Raw genomic sequence first — 17,499 nt, 5'->3', positions numbered from 1 at the left:
GGAAGGCAGCATGAGGAAACCCAGACTAGAAACATGCATCAACCATTTCAATTTATCCGTTAAATAAAACACCTCACCTGTTGAGTAATAAAAACACCATCATCTCTACGTCGCTTTTCTTTTCAAATCCAGTTCTCCATCTCTGAAAAGAGCTAACAGCTCCATAGCTAACGGGTCCAGGCTCCTAAAATATGTTTCCGCTCCAAGTTAAAACAGAGAAATGCATTTGATCATTTCATTCATGCATTAAATGCATTAACTATCCTAAGAGCATTTTAAGTCAGCAGGGTTGCCAACTTTTGAGTTTTGCTTGGAGTGAGATTTTTTTTTTGAGGGGGGGGGGGGGGGGGATATAAATTATTGTTCTTTTCCATGATTTAGTAAAACTATATTGAGACCTCTGTCCTTCTAGGGGGGTTCGGGGGCATGCTCCCCCGGAAGAAAATTTTGTACATTTTAAGGTTAAATGCATCAATCGGGTGCACTTTGAGAGCTCAAAATTAAGAGTTTTAATCGGCTTCAAATCATGAAATGTGACATTCAACAAAGCAAAAGCCTCGACTTGTACCTGGACATAAAGAGGGATCAAACATCTTTTTAGTTATGATATAAAGTCTATGATATAAAGACTTTATGATATAAAGTCTCAGTCTCTTTTAGGATAACAAACGATTATTATAATAATGTAATAATGATTTATATAATTATTCCTATTACGTAAAATCAATATTGGCCTAGTCTATAAATGTAGGCTGCTGTATAAATGAAAATGAATATTTCAAAAGTATATTTTACTTACACTATTGTATAGGAAAATTACAATAGTTTTGTCCTAATTTCTTGACTTGCAAGAAATAAACCCTTGAGCTTTTATTTTGGAGAAAACACCAGATGAGAAGAGAGAGTAAAAGGCAAAATCCGGATTCGAACTCGGGTCGAACACGTCAAAGTTTGCTATCAGCACCTCACGCCCTCGCCCTATGCCACTGTAGGTATTTAGTGAAAGATATCTTTTTTGCTCAAAAGACAGGCACGTAGTGCAAATGTACGCTCTCAACTCACGTTCAAGGTCATAGGCAGCGCAGCGTCTCTCTGTGCATCGCAAAAGCCCGTGTTGACAGTTTGTTAATATAAAGCGGGAGATTACCAGATACAGTATTTTGCTCGTGCCCTGTGGGTGTTGTAGCCTAGGCAACTGTATCACGTGCCGTTTGAACTGACGCGCTACTGCGTTCTTCTGTCACATTTAAAAGCGCCAAAACGCTCCATATGAATGCGTGAGTGTCACGCCAGCTGCGTGAGAGTTGGCAACCCTGCTGAGTCAGACAAGCACGCGCGATCGGTACGCAATTTCCCGCTAAAACCATCCCGACATTGTATAAAATATAAACACCTGTAATAGGCTTCCCATATAAGGGAAAGACAAAAATACTTTTTGGATGAAGGATTGATTATGTATTTATGACATTCACACACATGTACGGAAAGCCTAAAGGGACATGATGAGGAAAAATAAGATGTCATGAAAAACGTATTATATTACTCGCGTTCCATTGAGAAATGTTGCATTCGCTTGCAAAGAACACAAGTTTGGCAAGGGAACACAAACTTTCTTGGGGGAAAGCAGGTTTTGCGAGTGAATGCAGTTTCTTGGGGAATGAAAAAGCATTAAAATATAGCCTATTTTTCCATTACCATGTCACTTAAGTAGGCCTACTAATGTAGAAAAGTTTCACATTATTTATTTTTATTTTCTTAAAAAAATAATTGAAAAAATCTGGACATTAATCATGTAATAGTTTTATGAGGCACTTGAATCTATTCGCAGCCCTAATATTTTAAGTCATAATTTCATTTTATAATATTAAAAGAAAATCCAAGTACCTGGTTTGAGTATAGCCTACACAATCTCCATATTAACTAAAAGCAGAAACATGTGGCAGTTTTTATATGCAAGCCTGTTATGGAGCAGGAAATCTTCATAATACATGAAATAAAAGACTGAGATGTGATTTGTAAAAAAAGATAACTTTGTTTATTTTCTATTTTTTTGGACACAGTTGTCCATTTGTATGGCTTGAGATCATTGTTGAATCACAATACTTATATAGAACAACATTGGCTCCATTAAAGGAGCTTTGGGTTTAAAACTCTTTGTGCAGTTCAAACAAAAACAGCATTCATTTACAAACACAAAGATTAAATTGCAGTGTAACTGCCAGAAACAATGCATATAATGCATAAAACGGAGCATTTGTAAAAACAAAAATATAAAAATATTCTTTTGAGCAAGAAATATAAATCCAAATGTAAAATCATTAAGACATATATACAAAGTTATAGTCATTAAGTCTTCTTGATGTTTAGAGCTTTTCAGGTGATGTTCATTCTTCCGAGCACAACGCTGCTACATCCTCTGAGTGATCCGGGAAAAGACGCAGGATGTCACGGGAATATTTGGAGTATCCGTCATGGGAAAGTAAAACTCGTTTGAGGGTGAGGAAGGACACGGCCCTCTCCAGAAGATCTGACGTGTGGAAGCCGTTCTGAAGGTACTCTCCCAGAGCAGATTTCAGCTTCTCCAAACTGTTGCCACACTTTCTTTCCAAACATGTAAGAACACATCTGAAAACAACAACACAATCACTTCAGCTCATGTGCATTTAAAAGATTAAAGCTGAATAAATACCAGAGGATAATGCTTTATGTACAGTATATCCCTGAGTTTGTGAAGCTCTCACCTTGCGTGTTGAACATGTTGAGTCTTGAAGCTGCTCTGGAAAGACACGTCCATGTAAGTCGCCATGTTGAAGTTCAAGCTCAGTTTGGACTGAAGCTGTGAAATGTCGTCTCGTGATCTTGCATTTATACTCGCACCTCACTCCTCTCAGCCAATCAGAAGTCTTGTGAACAATGTGTTGATGAGTGCATCGGTGGGATGTTCTCCTCACCGCCATCTGTCAGTAAGGTCACTCATAGTCGTCTTTATGAATGTGGGGATGCAGGACATTTCAGGTTCCCACAAGATGTTCAACTCAAGAGTTGACTTGTAAATAATGCAGAGGACACAGTCAATATGCTCTGAAAATCTGTTTTAAAATAATAATAAAAAATGTAAAGAGTTATTCATTTCAGCACAGGTTTAAGCTTTATTGTCAATTTCAAACAAAAACAAAAGGAAAAAAAGTTAAAGTAGAAATTTCATTTGGGTTTAGGCTTCATTTCTATGAAGTGAATTTGAAAATACAAGAGAGTTAAAAATTGATAGAGATGATTTTTGATCTTGTCAGTGCTAAACGAACACTTGTGGACTCTTGAAAGTCTAACATGCTTTAAGAATCCAGGATAAAGCTTGTGCATGTGTGTAAATACCCATAAGTGTGTCGACTTAAATATTGAGGTTGTGTTTGGGTTTAGGATGCTGTGACTGTGTTCTCCAGAAACCATTCCGACATACGTCTAAAATATAAACACTTATAATAGGCTTAACACAGTGAATCAGGGTAAAACAAAAACATTTTTGGAGGAAGGATTCATTATATAGATTGATATAGATTACAATCACCTTGTCACTTAGTTACACTCTCAGAAAAAAAGTACGAAAGCTGTCACTGGGGCTGTACCTTTTCAAAAGGTAAACTTTTAACCATTTTAGGTGCTAATATATACATTTTAGGTGTTAATATGTCCATTATAGGTGCTAATATATACATTTTAGCTGTTAATATGTCCATTTTAGGTGCTAATATATACATTTTAGGTGTTAATTTTAGGTGCTAATACGTCCATTTTAGGTGCTAATATGTACATTTTAGGTGCTATGGACATTGTAGGTGTTAATATGTCCATTTAGGTGCTAATAATTGCATTTTAGGTGTTAATATGTCCATTTAGGTGCTAATATTTACATTTTAGGTGTTAATATGTCCATTTAGGTGCTAATAATTACATTTTAGGTGTTAATACGTCCATTTAGGTGCTAATATTTAAATTTTAGGCGTTAATATGTCAATTTTAGGTGTTAATATGTCCATTTTAAGTGATAATATGTCCATTTTAGGTGCTAATATGTACATTTTAGGTATTAATATGTCCAAGGTGTTAATATGTCCATTTTAGGTGCTAATATGTACCATTAAGGTACAAAAGTCTACCTTTTGAAAAGGTACAGCCCCAGTGACAGCTGTTGTACCTTTTTTTCTGAGAGTGGGTGCTCTGTATTAATGCATCAAATTTGCACATTTTTTTATCCACACTAGAACTGTGACTCTGTTCTCCAGAGTTTCTCACACTGAGACACAAACACAACAATAGAAGTGTGTCTATTCACATGATAATGAGACGGGCAAATACTAATAAAAACCCAGGGTCAGGGATTTAAACTCTCAGTAGTTTCCCACGTCATTCACGTTCACTTCAAAATCACTTCTGTGCATAAGGTTTTTAAGTTTATCAACATTTTTTAATCCGGGCCAATTTAAACAGAAAATATCCTGATATTTAAGTAACATTTTTAAAATTTTGAAGGATTTATAACTGTCTAGCTATAAAAAAAAAAAGTTTAAAGGTCCAGTGCGGCACACGGCACAGATGATTCAGGATTTGGGCAGCGAGTTACTCCCATGAGAACAGACACACTTCTATTGTGCGAGTGATTTAATGTGATGAATACAGAAGTGTGTGAATCTCTGAGACTCCAGCAGTGACAGCAGTCAGAATAAAGATCTGTTCGAAAGCAGCTGCGTGTTCATTGAGCTTCGAGCATGTGGCGGCCCACATCCCTCATTGTCTGCTTGAGCTCTTCCATTGGCTCCAAACTGTGAGAAAGTCCAACAAGCTCAAGCCTCACACATTCATATGGAGATTTGTGAGTATAAATAGAGGATCTGCAGCCGCTGTGAATCAGACTCGCTCTGCACAGAGATCCAGACATGACACCTACAATCATCTCAAAGGAGCATCTCCCTCTCAACAACAAGGTACATCACATGATCCTCCTTCCAGCAACATTACATCGCACTCTTCTCCATCACTGCTTATTCCAAGACACTTTCCTGACGCTTTTCTGTCTCCATCTGCAGCTGAGAAAGACAATCGTGGAGAAGATGTGCAGAGATGCTCTCATCTCATCATGGCTCCAGAGTTCCTGATTCCCAGCCGGAGAAAGCACAAATCCTGGAGACGATTCCAGTTCACATGCTGTCAATCAAGGCTTCTCCAGGTGTGTCCGTGAGATCCAGAGATGAGATGAAGACCGAAGCTCTTCCAGAAGTCAAAAAGTGTCGTGCCTCGACCAGAACACCTTCAGCGAAGAGATGAAGCTCAACAAGAGCGCCACCTGGAGGCCGTGCTAGATCTCACAGCGACCAGCACTGAACATCTACACTAGACTCAGCGGACTGTGTCGTTTCAGCTTCTCTTTTGGAGAAAAACTGTTTCATGAGTTCCAGTTTGGAAGAGATATTTGTACTGCAAAGTGCTCTGATGATTCGATCTTCTATGAAGACTCAAGAGATCCTGACGGGAACATATACTGACGTCTATATTAGACAACACTGACTTTTCCATTAAATGCATCTTGATAAGATGTGAAGGAAACACTTCCTTTATTATATTAAAGGTCATTCATAATCTGATAGCATGATGAAGAGTCGATTTACACGGCATGTTATACGAAATGTTATAATTTCTTGAAATGAATGACAAGAATCTTGCTTCATTATTAATTATGTGCTTATTTCCTTGCTTTGATTTCCTCTTAGATGATATTCATAGAGAGACTTTTTCTCTCTTTTTTTCTTTTTTTTTTTTCTCTGATGGGAACATAATACTGACGTCTATATTAGACAACATTGACTTTTACATTAAATGCATCTTCATGTCATTTTTTTAAAGCTTTTATTATTGTCCTTATCAGGGCTACAAAGATAATTTACCTAATATTACAAGCAAAAAAACATTTGAAAACAAAAAAAAAATTGTTTTTTGTCCATTTTTGGGATTGCTTGTTCTCTTTTGTCTTCAGTGAAGACTTTATCCAGGTCATCATCATGGACTTATGATACAGAATCAACGATTCAATCTGAATTTGCTTTGGTAAAAGCAATGCTACAGATGAAACAATTTCTGTAAAGGAAATATAAACCCTTTTTATTAATCAAACTTTTGAAGTTAAAGTTTTTCTTTTTTAAATAATCATTTTCAGCTTGGAAAAATATTGATACTGCTATTAAGTACTTTTCTGACTCTGTCTTCTGTGAAGCCACAAGCCGTAATGTGATGCAAATGTACTCAAAAGTCTTTTATAAAGAAGTGCAGTCACCCATGAATCATGTTCTGTTTGTGATTTGGAGAGTTCTTCAAATGAAATGTTGTGATATGTTATCACTGAATGAATGCAAATATCACTGAAAATAAAACAAAAACTTCATTATGTTTCCATCCATGTAAACTGAACCTGACAAAACACCAATAATAATAGATTAATACTATACGCATTTGTATAATATGAATTATGTTTAAGACAGATTTATGAACCAAAACACTACCAAAGCAAAGTTATGATTAGCAAATATTTTTTTGCATACTACATTTTAAAGAGAGTCTCATGTACAAGGTTAAAACAGCAGGAACTGATCTAGAAGAACTCTATATAGTAGAAAGAAAGTGATGTAATTGTCATGTGATGACTCAAAAAACATGGTAAATGACTAAAGGGATCGACGTATAGGCTGTGTCTCGATTTAAAAGGATATAAACACAGACATTCTATATTAAATAAATTACCAGAACTGTTTTAACGTACTTTTATTTAATTTATTTACACTGTAAACCCTAACGGTCAAAATTATTAATTGGTTTGAGTAGGACAAACCTAAATTCAACGAATTAGTTCAGTCAAATTAATTTTTATGAGTATTTAGCACTTTCTTTTTCTTTCAAGTTCACAGAACTGATATATTTGTAAACTGAACTGTTTCATTGTTTCGAGTTTTATGAAATTATTTATTTTAATTTAGACGAAAATTTAAGCTTAACTGAAATGGCTGGGATACTGTTTCCCAGCATGCTTTGCCGATGGCACTCAAAAGAGAGTGTAAATGCTAAAATTAAGTGCAATATAATGTTTTTTTTTTGTGTAAGATTAATGTTAGGTGTGAGATTTAGTAGTGATTAATGTTTTGTTATGCTAATTTAGAAGAATTTCTGTTAATGTTGGCTTTAGGATGGTGACAAGTGGTGCATTCAGCTTGATTTGAGAGCAAATTATCCCTTTATATTATTACGCTCATACAGTGCTTATAACATACTGTTTCTAATATGTTCGCATTTACTATGTCAGCAGATTAGCTTTTAAAGCTAACTAAGTTTATTCTATTAAAAGTGATTTGAGTTCTGCCAACTTATTCGGGTTTACAGTGTACTTCATAGATTTAAGTTATAGTAACTAATTAGTACTATTAACTTTATTTACCCAAGTTATCTTAACTATAAGTTATTGAGTTACTTGGAAACCAATCAAATATTTTTTTATGCTTAAATAAACTTAAATGATTTAAGGCAACCGGTTTCCTCAAACGGTTTGAGTTGAACTAACTCATCAGGTTTTTCAGTGTATTTTTCTATGTATTTTTTGAGACTATGTGTGTTTTTATACCTTGTGGTAATGTTGTGTGTTGTGCCTTGTTTTTTTTTCTGCTGGCTGTACAAATAATTGCCCTTCGGGGACAATAAAGTAACCTTGACCTTGATTAGTTCAGGGAAGTGCCTATGATGTCCAGAAAAGCTGATCTGTTCAAACATTCGGAAAATTATCAGGATATAAATAGGGAAAATCAACAAGCGTTTTTGCTGTAATCTAAGTATAATAGAAATGGATTTTGTCTGCAGGACACTGATCTATATCTGCATAGATTCTGAAGTGCTTTTCAACTCTGAGCGTCCCTGAGCGTTCACTACAAAAATAACTTTTACTGCTTATTTACACACATAGTTACTTCTAAAAGAGCCTCTCATCCAAAGCATCTGTATGAAGTGTGGTCCAGTTTGTGCTTCAACACCTTTATGTTTGTAGCTGAGATCCTTAACCTTTGACCCACCAGTACGCCACGTATATTAAAGGGAGTCCGGTTTTAGGAGCGTTTCTTGTTGCTGTTGATTCCTGCGTTCTGCTGTGTGATGATAAAGTCCAGGATGAGCTGGGCAGATTTCCTCGGCCGCTCCATCACCACAGAATGACCACAGTTGTCTAGCAAATGAACCTGGGATCCTGGGACGGCTTCGGACAGAACTGAAGCCCCGGACACGTCCAACACCTGCAGGATACGGTATAGTTTAATCTTTAATGAGGTCACAATGGTCGATGAAATGCATTTTTTCAATGGCTGATTCTTAAACTAACAATTACATATGTGATTTCAAACCTTGCAAAGAAAGCAATACCCTTAATCGGTGAAAGTGCCTTTAAAGTTTTAACACCGTTTTCCTGGTATAAATCGCAAAATCAGCTAAAATTTGACTGTTTTCCGACAATGACTCAATTTAAAAGGAAGATAAAGGACTATTTGAGTACTAGATGCACATGTGCTCTTACTGAGAGCTGCTGGTGATTATGTTGAGATTATGTTATATTGCCAACAATGTACTTTTTTTTTATATGTTTTGTATATGTATTTTTTTTTTAATATGGAACTATTTATTCTGCTGTCTTGGCCCGGACTCCCTTGAAAAACAGATTCTGAATCTCAATGGGACCATTTCCTGGTAAAATAAAGGTAAATTAATTAATTAATTAAAGCACCATATCATTTAAACTTTGTCAAAGTAAGTTTGGAATTGACATTTCTAAAGTAAATTCTAGCAGTATCACATCAGTTTCTGTGTGTTTAGCAATGCATCACACATCACAAACCGTGGCATTACTTTTTCACAACATGTTTTGTGCCCACATTGCTCAAAATGTAATGTTGAAGGTCGGAGCAAATGTAGTTCATTGCACCACACCCTATTATTAAGATATTCTTGTACCTTTTTCTTTTTTTAAATGATTTGGAGATTTTATGTTTTAGAAAACATGTTAATGTGAGTAAAGAATGTGCTATATGATGGCTATCCACAGTTACTATTCAGGAAACTGTAAAACTAAACATGGAGTGCAACAGTATCCATCCACATTTTCAGTGGCCTTGGCTGCGCAAGTATTTTTCCTATTAATCTTTTCCCATAGAGATTTGATTAATTACAGTATTATAAGCCCTAAAGCCTAAACCAACCAGCTGAATCACCACACATTGAAGCCTAAAAGTATTTAAAAATCAGACAAAAAAAGGCAAAGGTACAAGACTGTACTTAAACTTAAAAAAAAAAAAACTACAATCCCATGTACCATTGTATGTACACACCAGTGTTGGGTAAGTTACTCTAAAAAAGTAATTAATTACCTCTTCAACAGTGTAATTAGTAATTAGATTACTGTACTAATTACTCTCTCTAAAAAGTATTTAATTACTAATTACTTTAAAAATCCCATCTCAATCTCAACCAGCTGAATAATACAAGGATAGACATGAATCTGTTTTAATTCTTTCAAATAAATACTATAAAATTGCATGAATTATCCTTAAACTGACCAAGGTGGAGAAGGTTACATTACAAAAACATACTTTAACATCAGACAATACATTTTGATATTAAACCCACTATTGTTTTATGTCTGATCTCATGACATTTCACACTTTTTTCATACATATTTTACAATAAATCATAGGAATTTGTACGAGTGCGGTCGTAATATTTAGACACCTCATAAAATGCATACGAATCGCTGTGAGATCGGATTGATCCATACATAGTATTTACCTCAATTACATCAGAAGTAACTGTAATTAAATTACAGATAAATTAAGAGTAATTTACATTTTCAAGGGAAAAGTAATTAAATTACAGTAACTAATTACTTAGTAATTAGTTACACCCAACACTAGTACACACACACACATAGTTTGAGACTGTAGGGTGCTATATTGGCATGGTTTGTTTGTTTTGATTCTCTGATTGGTGGAGATGATTTTTCTGAAGAATCATGGGTAATGTAGTTATTCTTTCAATCATTATTTAAAAAATAAGCTGAAATTATGTGGACTGATGGTTTTAACAAAAGCTCATACCATAGATTTAAAACCTCATAGCTCACAGTAGGGCGGTCTTTAAAGGTTTTATAAGTTATGTAGAGAAAATGACTGTTGTGCTCTATCTATTCAGTTAAAGTATGTCCATACCTGGTCGTTTTTTCCCCAAATGACTTGCAGAGGAGTTGAGATGAGGTGCATGTTCTCATGTAAAGAGTGTCTGGATTTTTCTCCAATAAGCTCCATAAAACCTGCAGACAACATTAAGAGTTAATGACAAGATACACTCAAAAAATAAATGTTTGCCTCTTGTTCGATTTAATTAATTAAAATAAGTAGCACGACATTTTGTTTAATTGTGTCCAATCAACTTAATATATTTAAAACTTAAACTACATGAACAATTTTTGTTGACAACTAACTGGGCAGTGAATCTGTAGTTCCCAGCATGCTTTGCAAGAGACTGCATTAGGAGGGTAAATTTAGGGATTAAAGTGTTATTTTATGTGTTTTTCAGTAATAGCTGTAGTTAATGTTAGTGTTTAATGTTCAGTTAAGTTAGAAACGTCGAGCATTTTCTGTATGTTTTTGAAGTGGTGAGTGTGTTTAGGCACTCAGTATAAACTTAGACTACATAAGTAATATTGATTGTACTAATACTATGTAAAAAGTGGTTTTAATATAATTGAATATAATTACTTCACTTTCATTGAAAGAAATTGTAGAGTCAAATTAGATAAAGCATATTATTTTTTTCAGTGTAGATGAAATTTTACTTTTATCTAATCAATAAAATTGTGGCAACATATTACAAGCAATATTATTAATTAAATTGTACAAATTAGAATTAATTAGAATGTTAATTTGATTAACTATTATTCAATTCTAATTTGTTCAATCTAATAAATAATATTGCTTGTAATCTGTTGCCACAGTTTTATGGATTAGATAAAGCATATTCATTTTTACAGTGTAGGCAGGACAAAATTTAAATGTAGTTAACATGACACAATTTTAGTAATGGCAAAACTTTAGGAAATGACTATTTTTTTTAAGTAGTCTTGACTAAATCAGTTTAAGTTCATACAACACGATTACAACAAATAATTTCAAACTGATTCGATTTTGTTGCAAAAATGTAATTTAATTGTGTGGAAAAGTTTTCCTTAATTTAATTAAGTTTGTTCAACAGCTTATTTTTTTGAGTGAGATAAAACAACACCAGCGATACTCACACTCTCGGTAGAAGTCATTGTTTGGGATGCGAACGTCAACCAGACCTTGAAGAATCTAGCAAGAAAAGATTCATTAGCAACTGATTCAGTGTTCAAACTCTCATACGAAGAATCAATGTACATAAACACACCTGTTTAGGAATCTTAAAGCGCACGAAGGAACACAGTCTGAGCATCTCCTCCATCTCCTCCGGTGTAGAGGGAATCAGCGGGATCCCGTCACTGTCCTGGCTCTTCTCCAGTTCCCTCAAACGCTCAACAAACTTACTTTCAGTGGGATACTGAAGCCCTGTGAATCCAACACATGTTTGAGTATAGGCCATCACATTTCAGGGAGAAGCATCATAAAAATAAAGTCAAACTGAATTAACCTCTTCTTACAGTTTTTTACAGTATAATGGCCTCATCAACATTTGTTTTGGCACAAAGTACATGTCATAAGATATTAATATGATACATTGGGCCTAACATTGCAAAATAAGATTTCTTGAAAGTTCATAAGGAACCGATTGCAAAAAAAAAAAAACATTCCAGATCCTGACATTTCTTAAGAATTGGCCTTTTGCTCCAAATGTTGAAATATCCCTTGATGAACTATTACTGACTCAACTAGCAATGTTGAAGAGGTATAGGGTCAGAAACAAAATCAACACACACACACACACACACACACACAAGAACATTCCTTAGGTGTAATGGTTTTTATAATGCACTAATGACATTTTCTAGCCCATAACTGTAAACCCATCACTGAAAAGGTTCTGCATTTTTACATTTCACTTGTTAGTAATGGGGTGGTCAAACCAGTACACACACACACACACACACACACACACACACACACACACACACACAAGGACATTCCTTAGGTGTAATGGTTTTTATAATGAGCTAATGTCATTTTCTAGCCCATAACTGTAAACCCATCACTGAAAATGTTCTGCATTTTTACATTTTCGCTTGTTAGTAACAAGTCATATGTTTATTTTAGGCATGTCCTCATAATGTAGAGGGGTGGTCAAACCAGTACACACACACACACATACACACAGACCTGCTGGACAGATGAGAGTGACGCCGCAGAGATCAGTCGGGTGACGGGCAGCATAAACTCCTGCTACGTTTCCACCCATAGACGTGCCGATCAAATGGAAAGGCCTTTTCTTCAAGCCGGAGCTCTTCACAAACTGCATAAATAGGAAAACATGAGAAAATACAAACAGCTGTTATTATCATCCCGTTTTTTAATGTTTTATACAAGTTTTTTTTTACTGGTTGTACGAAATATTCCATTTAATCATTATATTGCAAACATTATGGGATCGTTACATTTGAACACTCTCTGAACATTCTAAAACAAGTAGTTACATTTAAAAAATGAACGAACATTCTAAATCAAGTAGTTACATTTAAAAAATGAACGAACATTCTAAATCAGTTGGATTTTAAAAAATGAACGAACATTCTAAATCAAGTAGTTACATTTTAAAAAATGAACGAACATTCTAAAACAAGTAGTTACATTTAAAATTTATTTTTTTTCTTGTTTTTTTCCCCCTTTTTTCCCGAAAAAAAGGGAAAAAACGAAGGAGAAAAAAAAGAATTTTTTTTTTTAGATAACTTTGAACGAACATTCTAATAACATACTGGAAGAATGTTTGCTCATAATTGAGAGCTTGTCAGAACGCTGTTGTTAGCTGGGATACATCTTAGTTGCATAAGAGCGATGCAACAGTATTCAGAGACTTCATCAAATGTGCTCCAGAGATAAAAGTGAGTTATTTTTAATCTGCATCCATCAAAACAAGGGGCTTCACCCTTTATCTCGCAACAAAACACTCCAGAAAACGCCTCTTTCAGCGCAATCTGCTCATCCGTGCAAATCAGTAACTACCACAAGTTGCTTTAAATGATAGCTGAAATCAATCATGTATGGGCTGTGTATTTCAGGCTGGGAAACACAGTCAAGTGCCCCAGGTTTGAAGAAGTTCATCTATTTCAGGCACAAGCCCGTGTTGTTGAAGGAAAGCTGATTAGCTCCGGGAGAAGAATAGAGGAAATGAAGACACAAGGGCTTTTCACTGATCTCAAGATACTTCAGAGAAATCTCAACATGTAAGCCTAATAAATCCACTGTGTCATCATGAGAGATGTACTGTGTGATGTTTGGCCAAAGAGAAAAACTGGGTCAGTGGCTGGGGGTTCATCAAGTTCAAATACATCAACACAACTAAAGTGATAGATTTTAAGAACAGAGACTTTTCTTTATCGTCTAAAAGAAATCAGTTCAAATAAAACATATTATTATCATATCGGTTGATACCTCTTGGAGATATACATATATACATAATATAAACATATTTAATTAAGGATTATTATTAATTGCTACACCTATACATTTTATATATACAGGTGAAACTCAAAAAAATATAATATCGAGCAAATGTTCATTTATTTCAGTAATTCAACTTAAAAGGTGAAATTAATATATTATATAGACTCATTACATGCAAAGTGAGATATTTCAAGCCTTTATGGAAACCCCAAAGTCAGAATTAGAATATTGTGAAAAGGTTTTCAAGCCATAATCATCAAAATTATAACAAATAAAGGCTTGAAATATGTGATCGTTTAATCTTTTAAATTGAACCTTTGCACAATATTCTAATTTTTCGAGTGTCGCCTATATATATATATTAATGTATTTTCTGTATATTTTTTTAAATATATACATATTTTACCTAATTTTATCATTTTTTGTGTGTGTTTTTTGTTTTTCACCTGATGTATCCGGTTGACTTGGCCCTCTATGGAATAATCCTCAGCACCGGTGCGTGTCGTACCTTCATGTCCCGGCATGTCCACACACACCAAATGCAAATTTCGAGGGAGAAACTACAAAAAGCAAAGAAAATCCGTCAAACATTTCTCTTTTTACTTCATCATCTGATCCATATAAAACAAAGTAATGATTGTGTCAGCAGAACATAATACTTTATGACTGCTTTCTAAATCATATCACATAACTCTTCATGTGATTTGTTGGTTAATAAATGAAATAATTAATTAATTTTGAGCATTTTATATGAATTTTTGCCCTTTAAAACCCTGAAAAATTGCATGTTCGAGCTGCGATTTCTTGCCTTGACCACACCGAGCCACATGTCCTTGTGTGCAGAGAATCCGTGTAACATGAGGACAGACGGACGTGCGCCTGGATTCCCTCTGTGAGAGAAACAGAAGCGATATCCTTCATATTCGACATAATCCACCTGCATTCCCAGCCTCCTGCGCCAATACCTGTTGAACAAATCACCAGAAAGACTTATCAGCTCAATGCTGATAGAGGCAAATCTCATGTTTTGCATGTAAAATAGATGGTCATTTCATGGTATTTTGATATACACAATAGTACTAGAGGTTTAAAATGCTTTCACCATGACCATGCATGCTATTTATACATTTCCTGAAGCAAATGCAAGTCAAGTTTGCCGGTGCATGATGAAAAATAGTTCCTTTTTTGTCCAAGACACAATATTTTACCCAACGTATGGCTATCATCTACCCATTTAATCCGGTTACATAACAAGACTTGCATGGGGAATCGTTCAAAATGCACTGCGCCTTTATTTTAGCAATAGTAATAGTGATGCTTTCAGAGTCAGCAACCCAGAAGTGACACTGAAGCAAGTAGTCCCGAGGCAAACAGCAGTTTTGATGACTGTGTCATTTAGAGCAAAGTTTGCCTCCCAGATATTACGAGAACCAAAGTCTACTGGGCAGCTTGCGTAAGATTCAACTGACATCAGCAACAATGTTCACAGCTAATGCACACACACACACATTCAGCTTCCTGGATGCAAAGAAACATCATGCATTATTCAAAGCTAAAGCCATTTGAATCACTGGCACCTTGTAGATATGTGTGACGAGTCAACGAACCCTTCAGCCAGTTTAGTGGCACGATAAAAAGAAGAGGGCTGTTAAACGAACATAGCTTTATCACCGTCACCAGATGAGAGACGTGCTAAATAATACAAGCATGAAAATCAGTAGTGAATCCTGAGAGATCGGGCCAGAAAACACCCACACAGCACAAAAAAATCATATTCTAACCTCGTATTTTTGTCTTATTTGCTTTTTTCCAGACATTTTCAACTTAAATCAGGATGCATTTACTTGAGAGATATTAAGATATTGATGATCAAAATTAAGAGTTTATCCTCAAAACAAGAAGACCAAGTCGGCCCATGGGGTAAGATAGGGTAAGAAGGACATATATTATATTTTTTTAAGCATAATTTTATTAAAAATATATCATTTTTATTAAAAACATGAGTTAATGCTTTTTTATAATAGTTACTTAAAGTCATTTTTGCTTCTCAAGTAAGTATATCTTGATTTAAGAATGTGTGCTGGACAAGACAAAAACAAAATGAAACAAAAATATGTTCATGCCCTGGAAACATGATTTTTTTTACTGTTAAACATCATTCCTTTGGACTTTTATCATATTTTTGTGTGTTTGGTGCTGCAAATGACATCTTGCAACTTTATCTTGTGGATTGGACCCTGTGGTGTGTGTAACGGATTGTATTGATAAGGCTTTTAAAATAAACCAAGTGAACATTTTTTTTTCTCGTTTAACCGCAACACTGTAAGAAATATCAAGTGTTAAACTGCTGAAATGACTCCCCGGACGAATATCTGGACTGAAAATCCAGGTCACTTCTTCAGATGCTCTGCACAAATGAGGATTTAGTGAAATTAAATGTAAGCTCAGATCTCTCCAGCACTTACCAGTGATAAACTTTAATGAGAGCTGCAGGCCAGAGCAGGAACGAGGCAACGAAAGCCAGTATGGGGATCGCCAGCGTCCCTCCGGCAATGATGAACATGTTCAACACGTCCAAATCCATCCTGTTAAATAACACAGCTTTGGTCAGATATATAGCATCTCATAAGTAGATTATCAAACCATAACTGCAAGATATTTTTAAGCAATGACAGAGGAAAGGGTTGATGCCCAGATGTGCACAGCTGAGACCAACACAATCCATTAGCGATGCAAAGTAAATCATTTAGTGAAGCAAAATTATAACAACATAAGGGTTAAAGATCTCTGGTCTTTATAGATAAATGTACAAAGCCAACCATGGTCAAAATATAAGGGCAAATAATGCAATTTTACCTAATTATATACAATATATATTTATATGATACATGCCTTTATACTATATATAAGCCTTTATTTGCTTTCATAGTCCTGAATTATATGTTTATCAGTGGATTAAGCAATACATGGATCGTTCAAACTGAGAAGGGAAGTAAAACAAAACAATCAATCATTATTTAGATCACATGAATTTGAGAAGCTACGCTTTGCTTTCATTTTTACTAAAAAAAAACATGAATTAATAACACTCAGATTTTTGATTTGATTTTTACATTGTAACACAACAGATCTGTCATGTGATCAAAGATCTGAGCTTGAATACACTTCCATGACATTGAAATCGCAATATTAAATGTAAATGCTCTTTAAACACAGTAAACATACCTTTAAATGTCCGTGTAATGCGAGAATGTCCAGTAAAGGCCGATCAAAGCACAGTCATATCAGCCTTTGAACTGCCGAGCTGCAGACGAGCTCACTGAACAGGGAAGTTCGCTCGATTTAAAGGGGAATAGATGTGGGGAAATAATGTTCCGTCGATAGGAATTATAAGCGAACATCTGTCAGGTGCATGTCTGACATCAGAGGAATCAAGTGGGCGGTAAATGTCGCTGGATAATAACAGTTTCCTGACAGAAACGTCCGTCAGGTGGCGCTCGGCGGCTCACATAACCAAACCCCACATTGAAGCGCATTCAGATGTCAAGGATGACGTTTGGTCTACTGGATACACTTGTCCAATTAAAATTATAATTGATTAAATAAATGAATATGGCTCTTATACAAAAGAAAATTGGCCAGCAGTCATATCAACGAAATGATTAATTAAAATCCCTTTTCCAGTAACCACAAACGGCTGTGATTGGTTCATCATGACCAGCGTTGAGAAATGCAACAGATATCAACTGACACCGCGCCGTCTGGTCAACTGTCAAACGCTGCCTCCTGAATATTTATTCTA

General features: G+C 35.2%; 2 protein-coding genes and 1 long non-coding RNA gene across 3 annotated transcripts; 1 reads left to right on the top strand and 2 right to left on the bottom strand.

Moving 5' to 3' along the window:
- Positions 1 to 2,018: 2,018 nt before the first annotated feature.
- LOC148970490 (uncharacterized) lies at positions 2,019 to 4,834 on the bottom strand. The gene is made up of 2 exons (XM_089124910.1): positions 2,742 to 4,834; positions 2,019 to 2,625 (listed from the first exon to the last, which is right to left on the bottom strand). The coding sequence occupies exons 1-2, from the start codon at positions 2,804 to 2,806 to the stop codon at positions 2,385 to 2,387; spliced, it is 306 nt and encodes a 101-aa protein (XP_088981036.1). The 5' UTR covers positions 2,807 to 4,834; the 3' UTR covers positions 2,019 to 2,384.
- Positions 4,818 to 6,426, top strand: LOC148970489 (uncharacterized). Its single transcript, XR_016148405.1, has 2 exons — positions 4,818 to 4,979; positions 5,082 to 6,426. It is a non-coding gene; the product is annotated as an uncharacterized LOC148970489 (long non-coding RNA).
- Positions 5,828 to 17,442, bottom strand: abhd6a (abhydrolase domain containing 6, acylglycerol lipase a). Its single transcript, XM_039673603.2, has 9 exons — positions 16,923 to 17,442; positions 16,163 to 16,282; positions 14,506 to 14,662; positions 14,144 to 14,257; positions 12,417 to 12,549; positions 11,494 to 11,651; positions 11,363 to 11,417; positions 10,278 to 10,378; positions 5,828 to 8,315 (listed from the first exon to the last, which is right to left on the bottom strand). Exons 2-9 carry the CDS (start codon positions 16,279 to 16,281, stop codon positions 8,133 to 8,135), a joined length of 1,020 nt encoding a protein of 339 aa, XP_039529537.2. The 5' UTR covers position 16,282; positions 16,923 to 17,442; the 3' UTR covers positions 5,828 to 8,132.
- Positions 17,443 to 17,499: the final 57 nt, after the last annotated feature.

Source organism: Pimephales promelas, chromosome 21 (assembly GCF_988280905.1).
Source record: "Pimephales promelas chromosome 21, fPimPro1.hap1.1, whole genome shotgun sequence".
Lineage (NCBI taxonomy): Eukaryota > Metazoa > Chordata > Actinopteri > Cypriniformes > Leuciscidae > Pimephales > Pimephales promelas.
The sequence above is the reverse complement of the archived record's forward strand: the minus strand, read 5'-3'. Positions and strand labels throughout refer to the sequence as shown.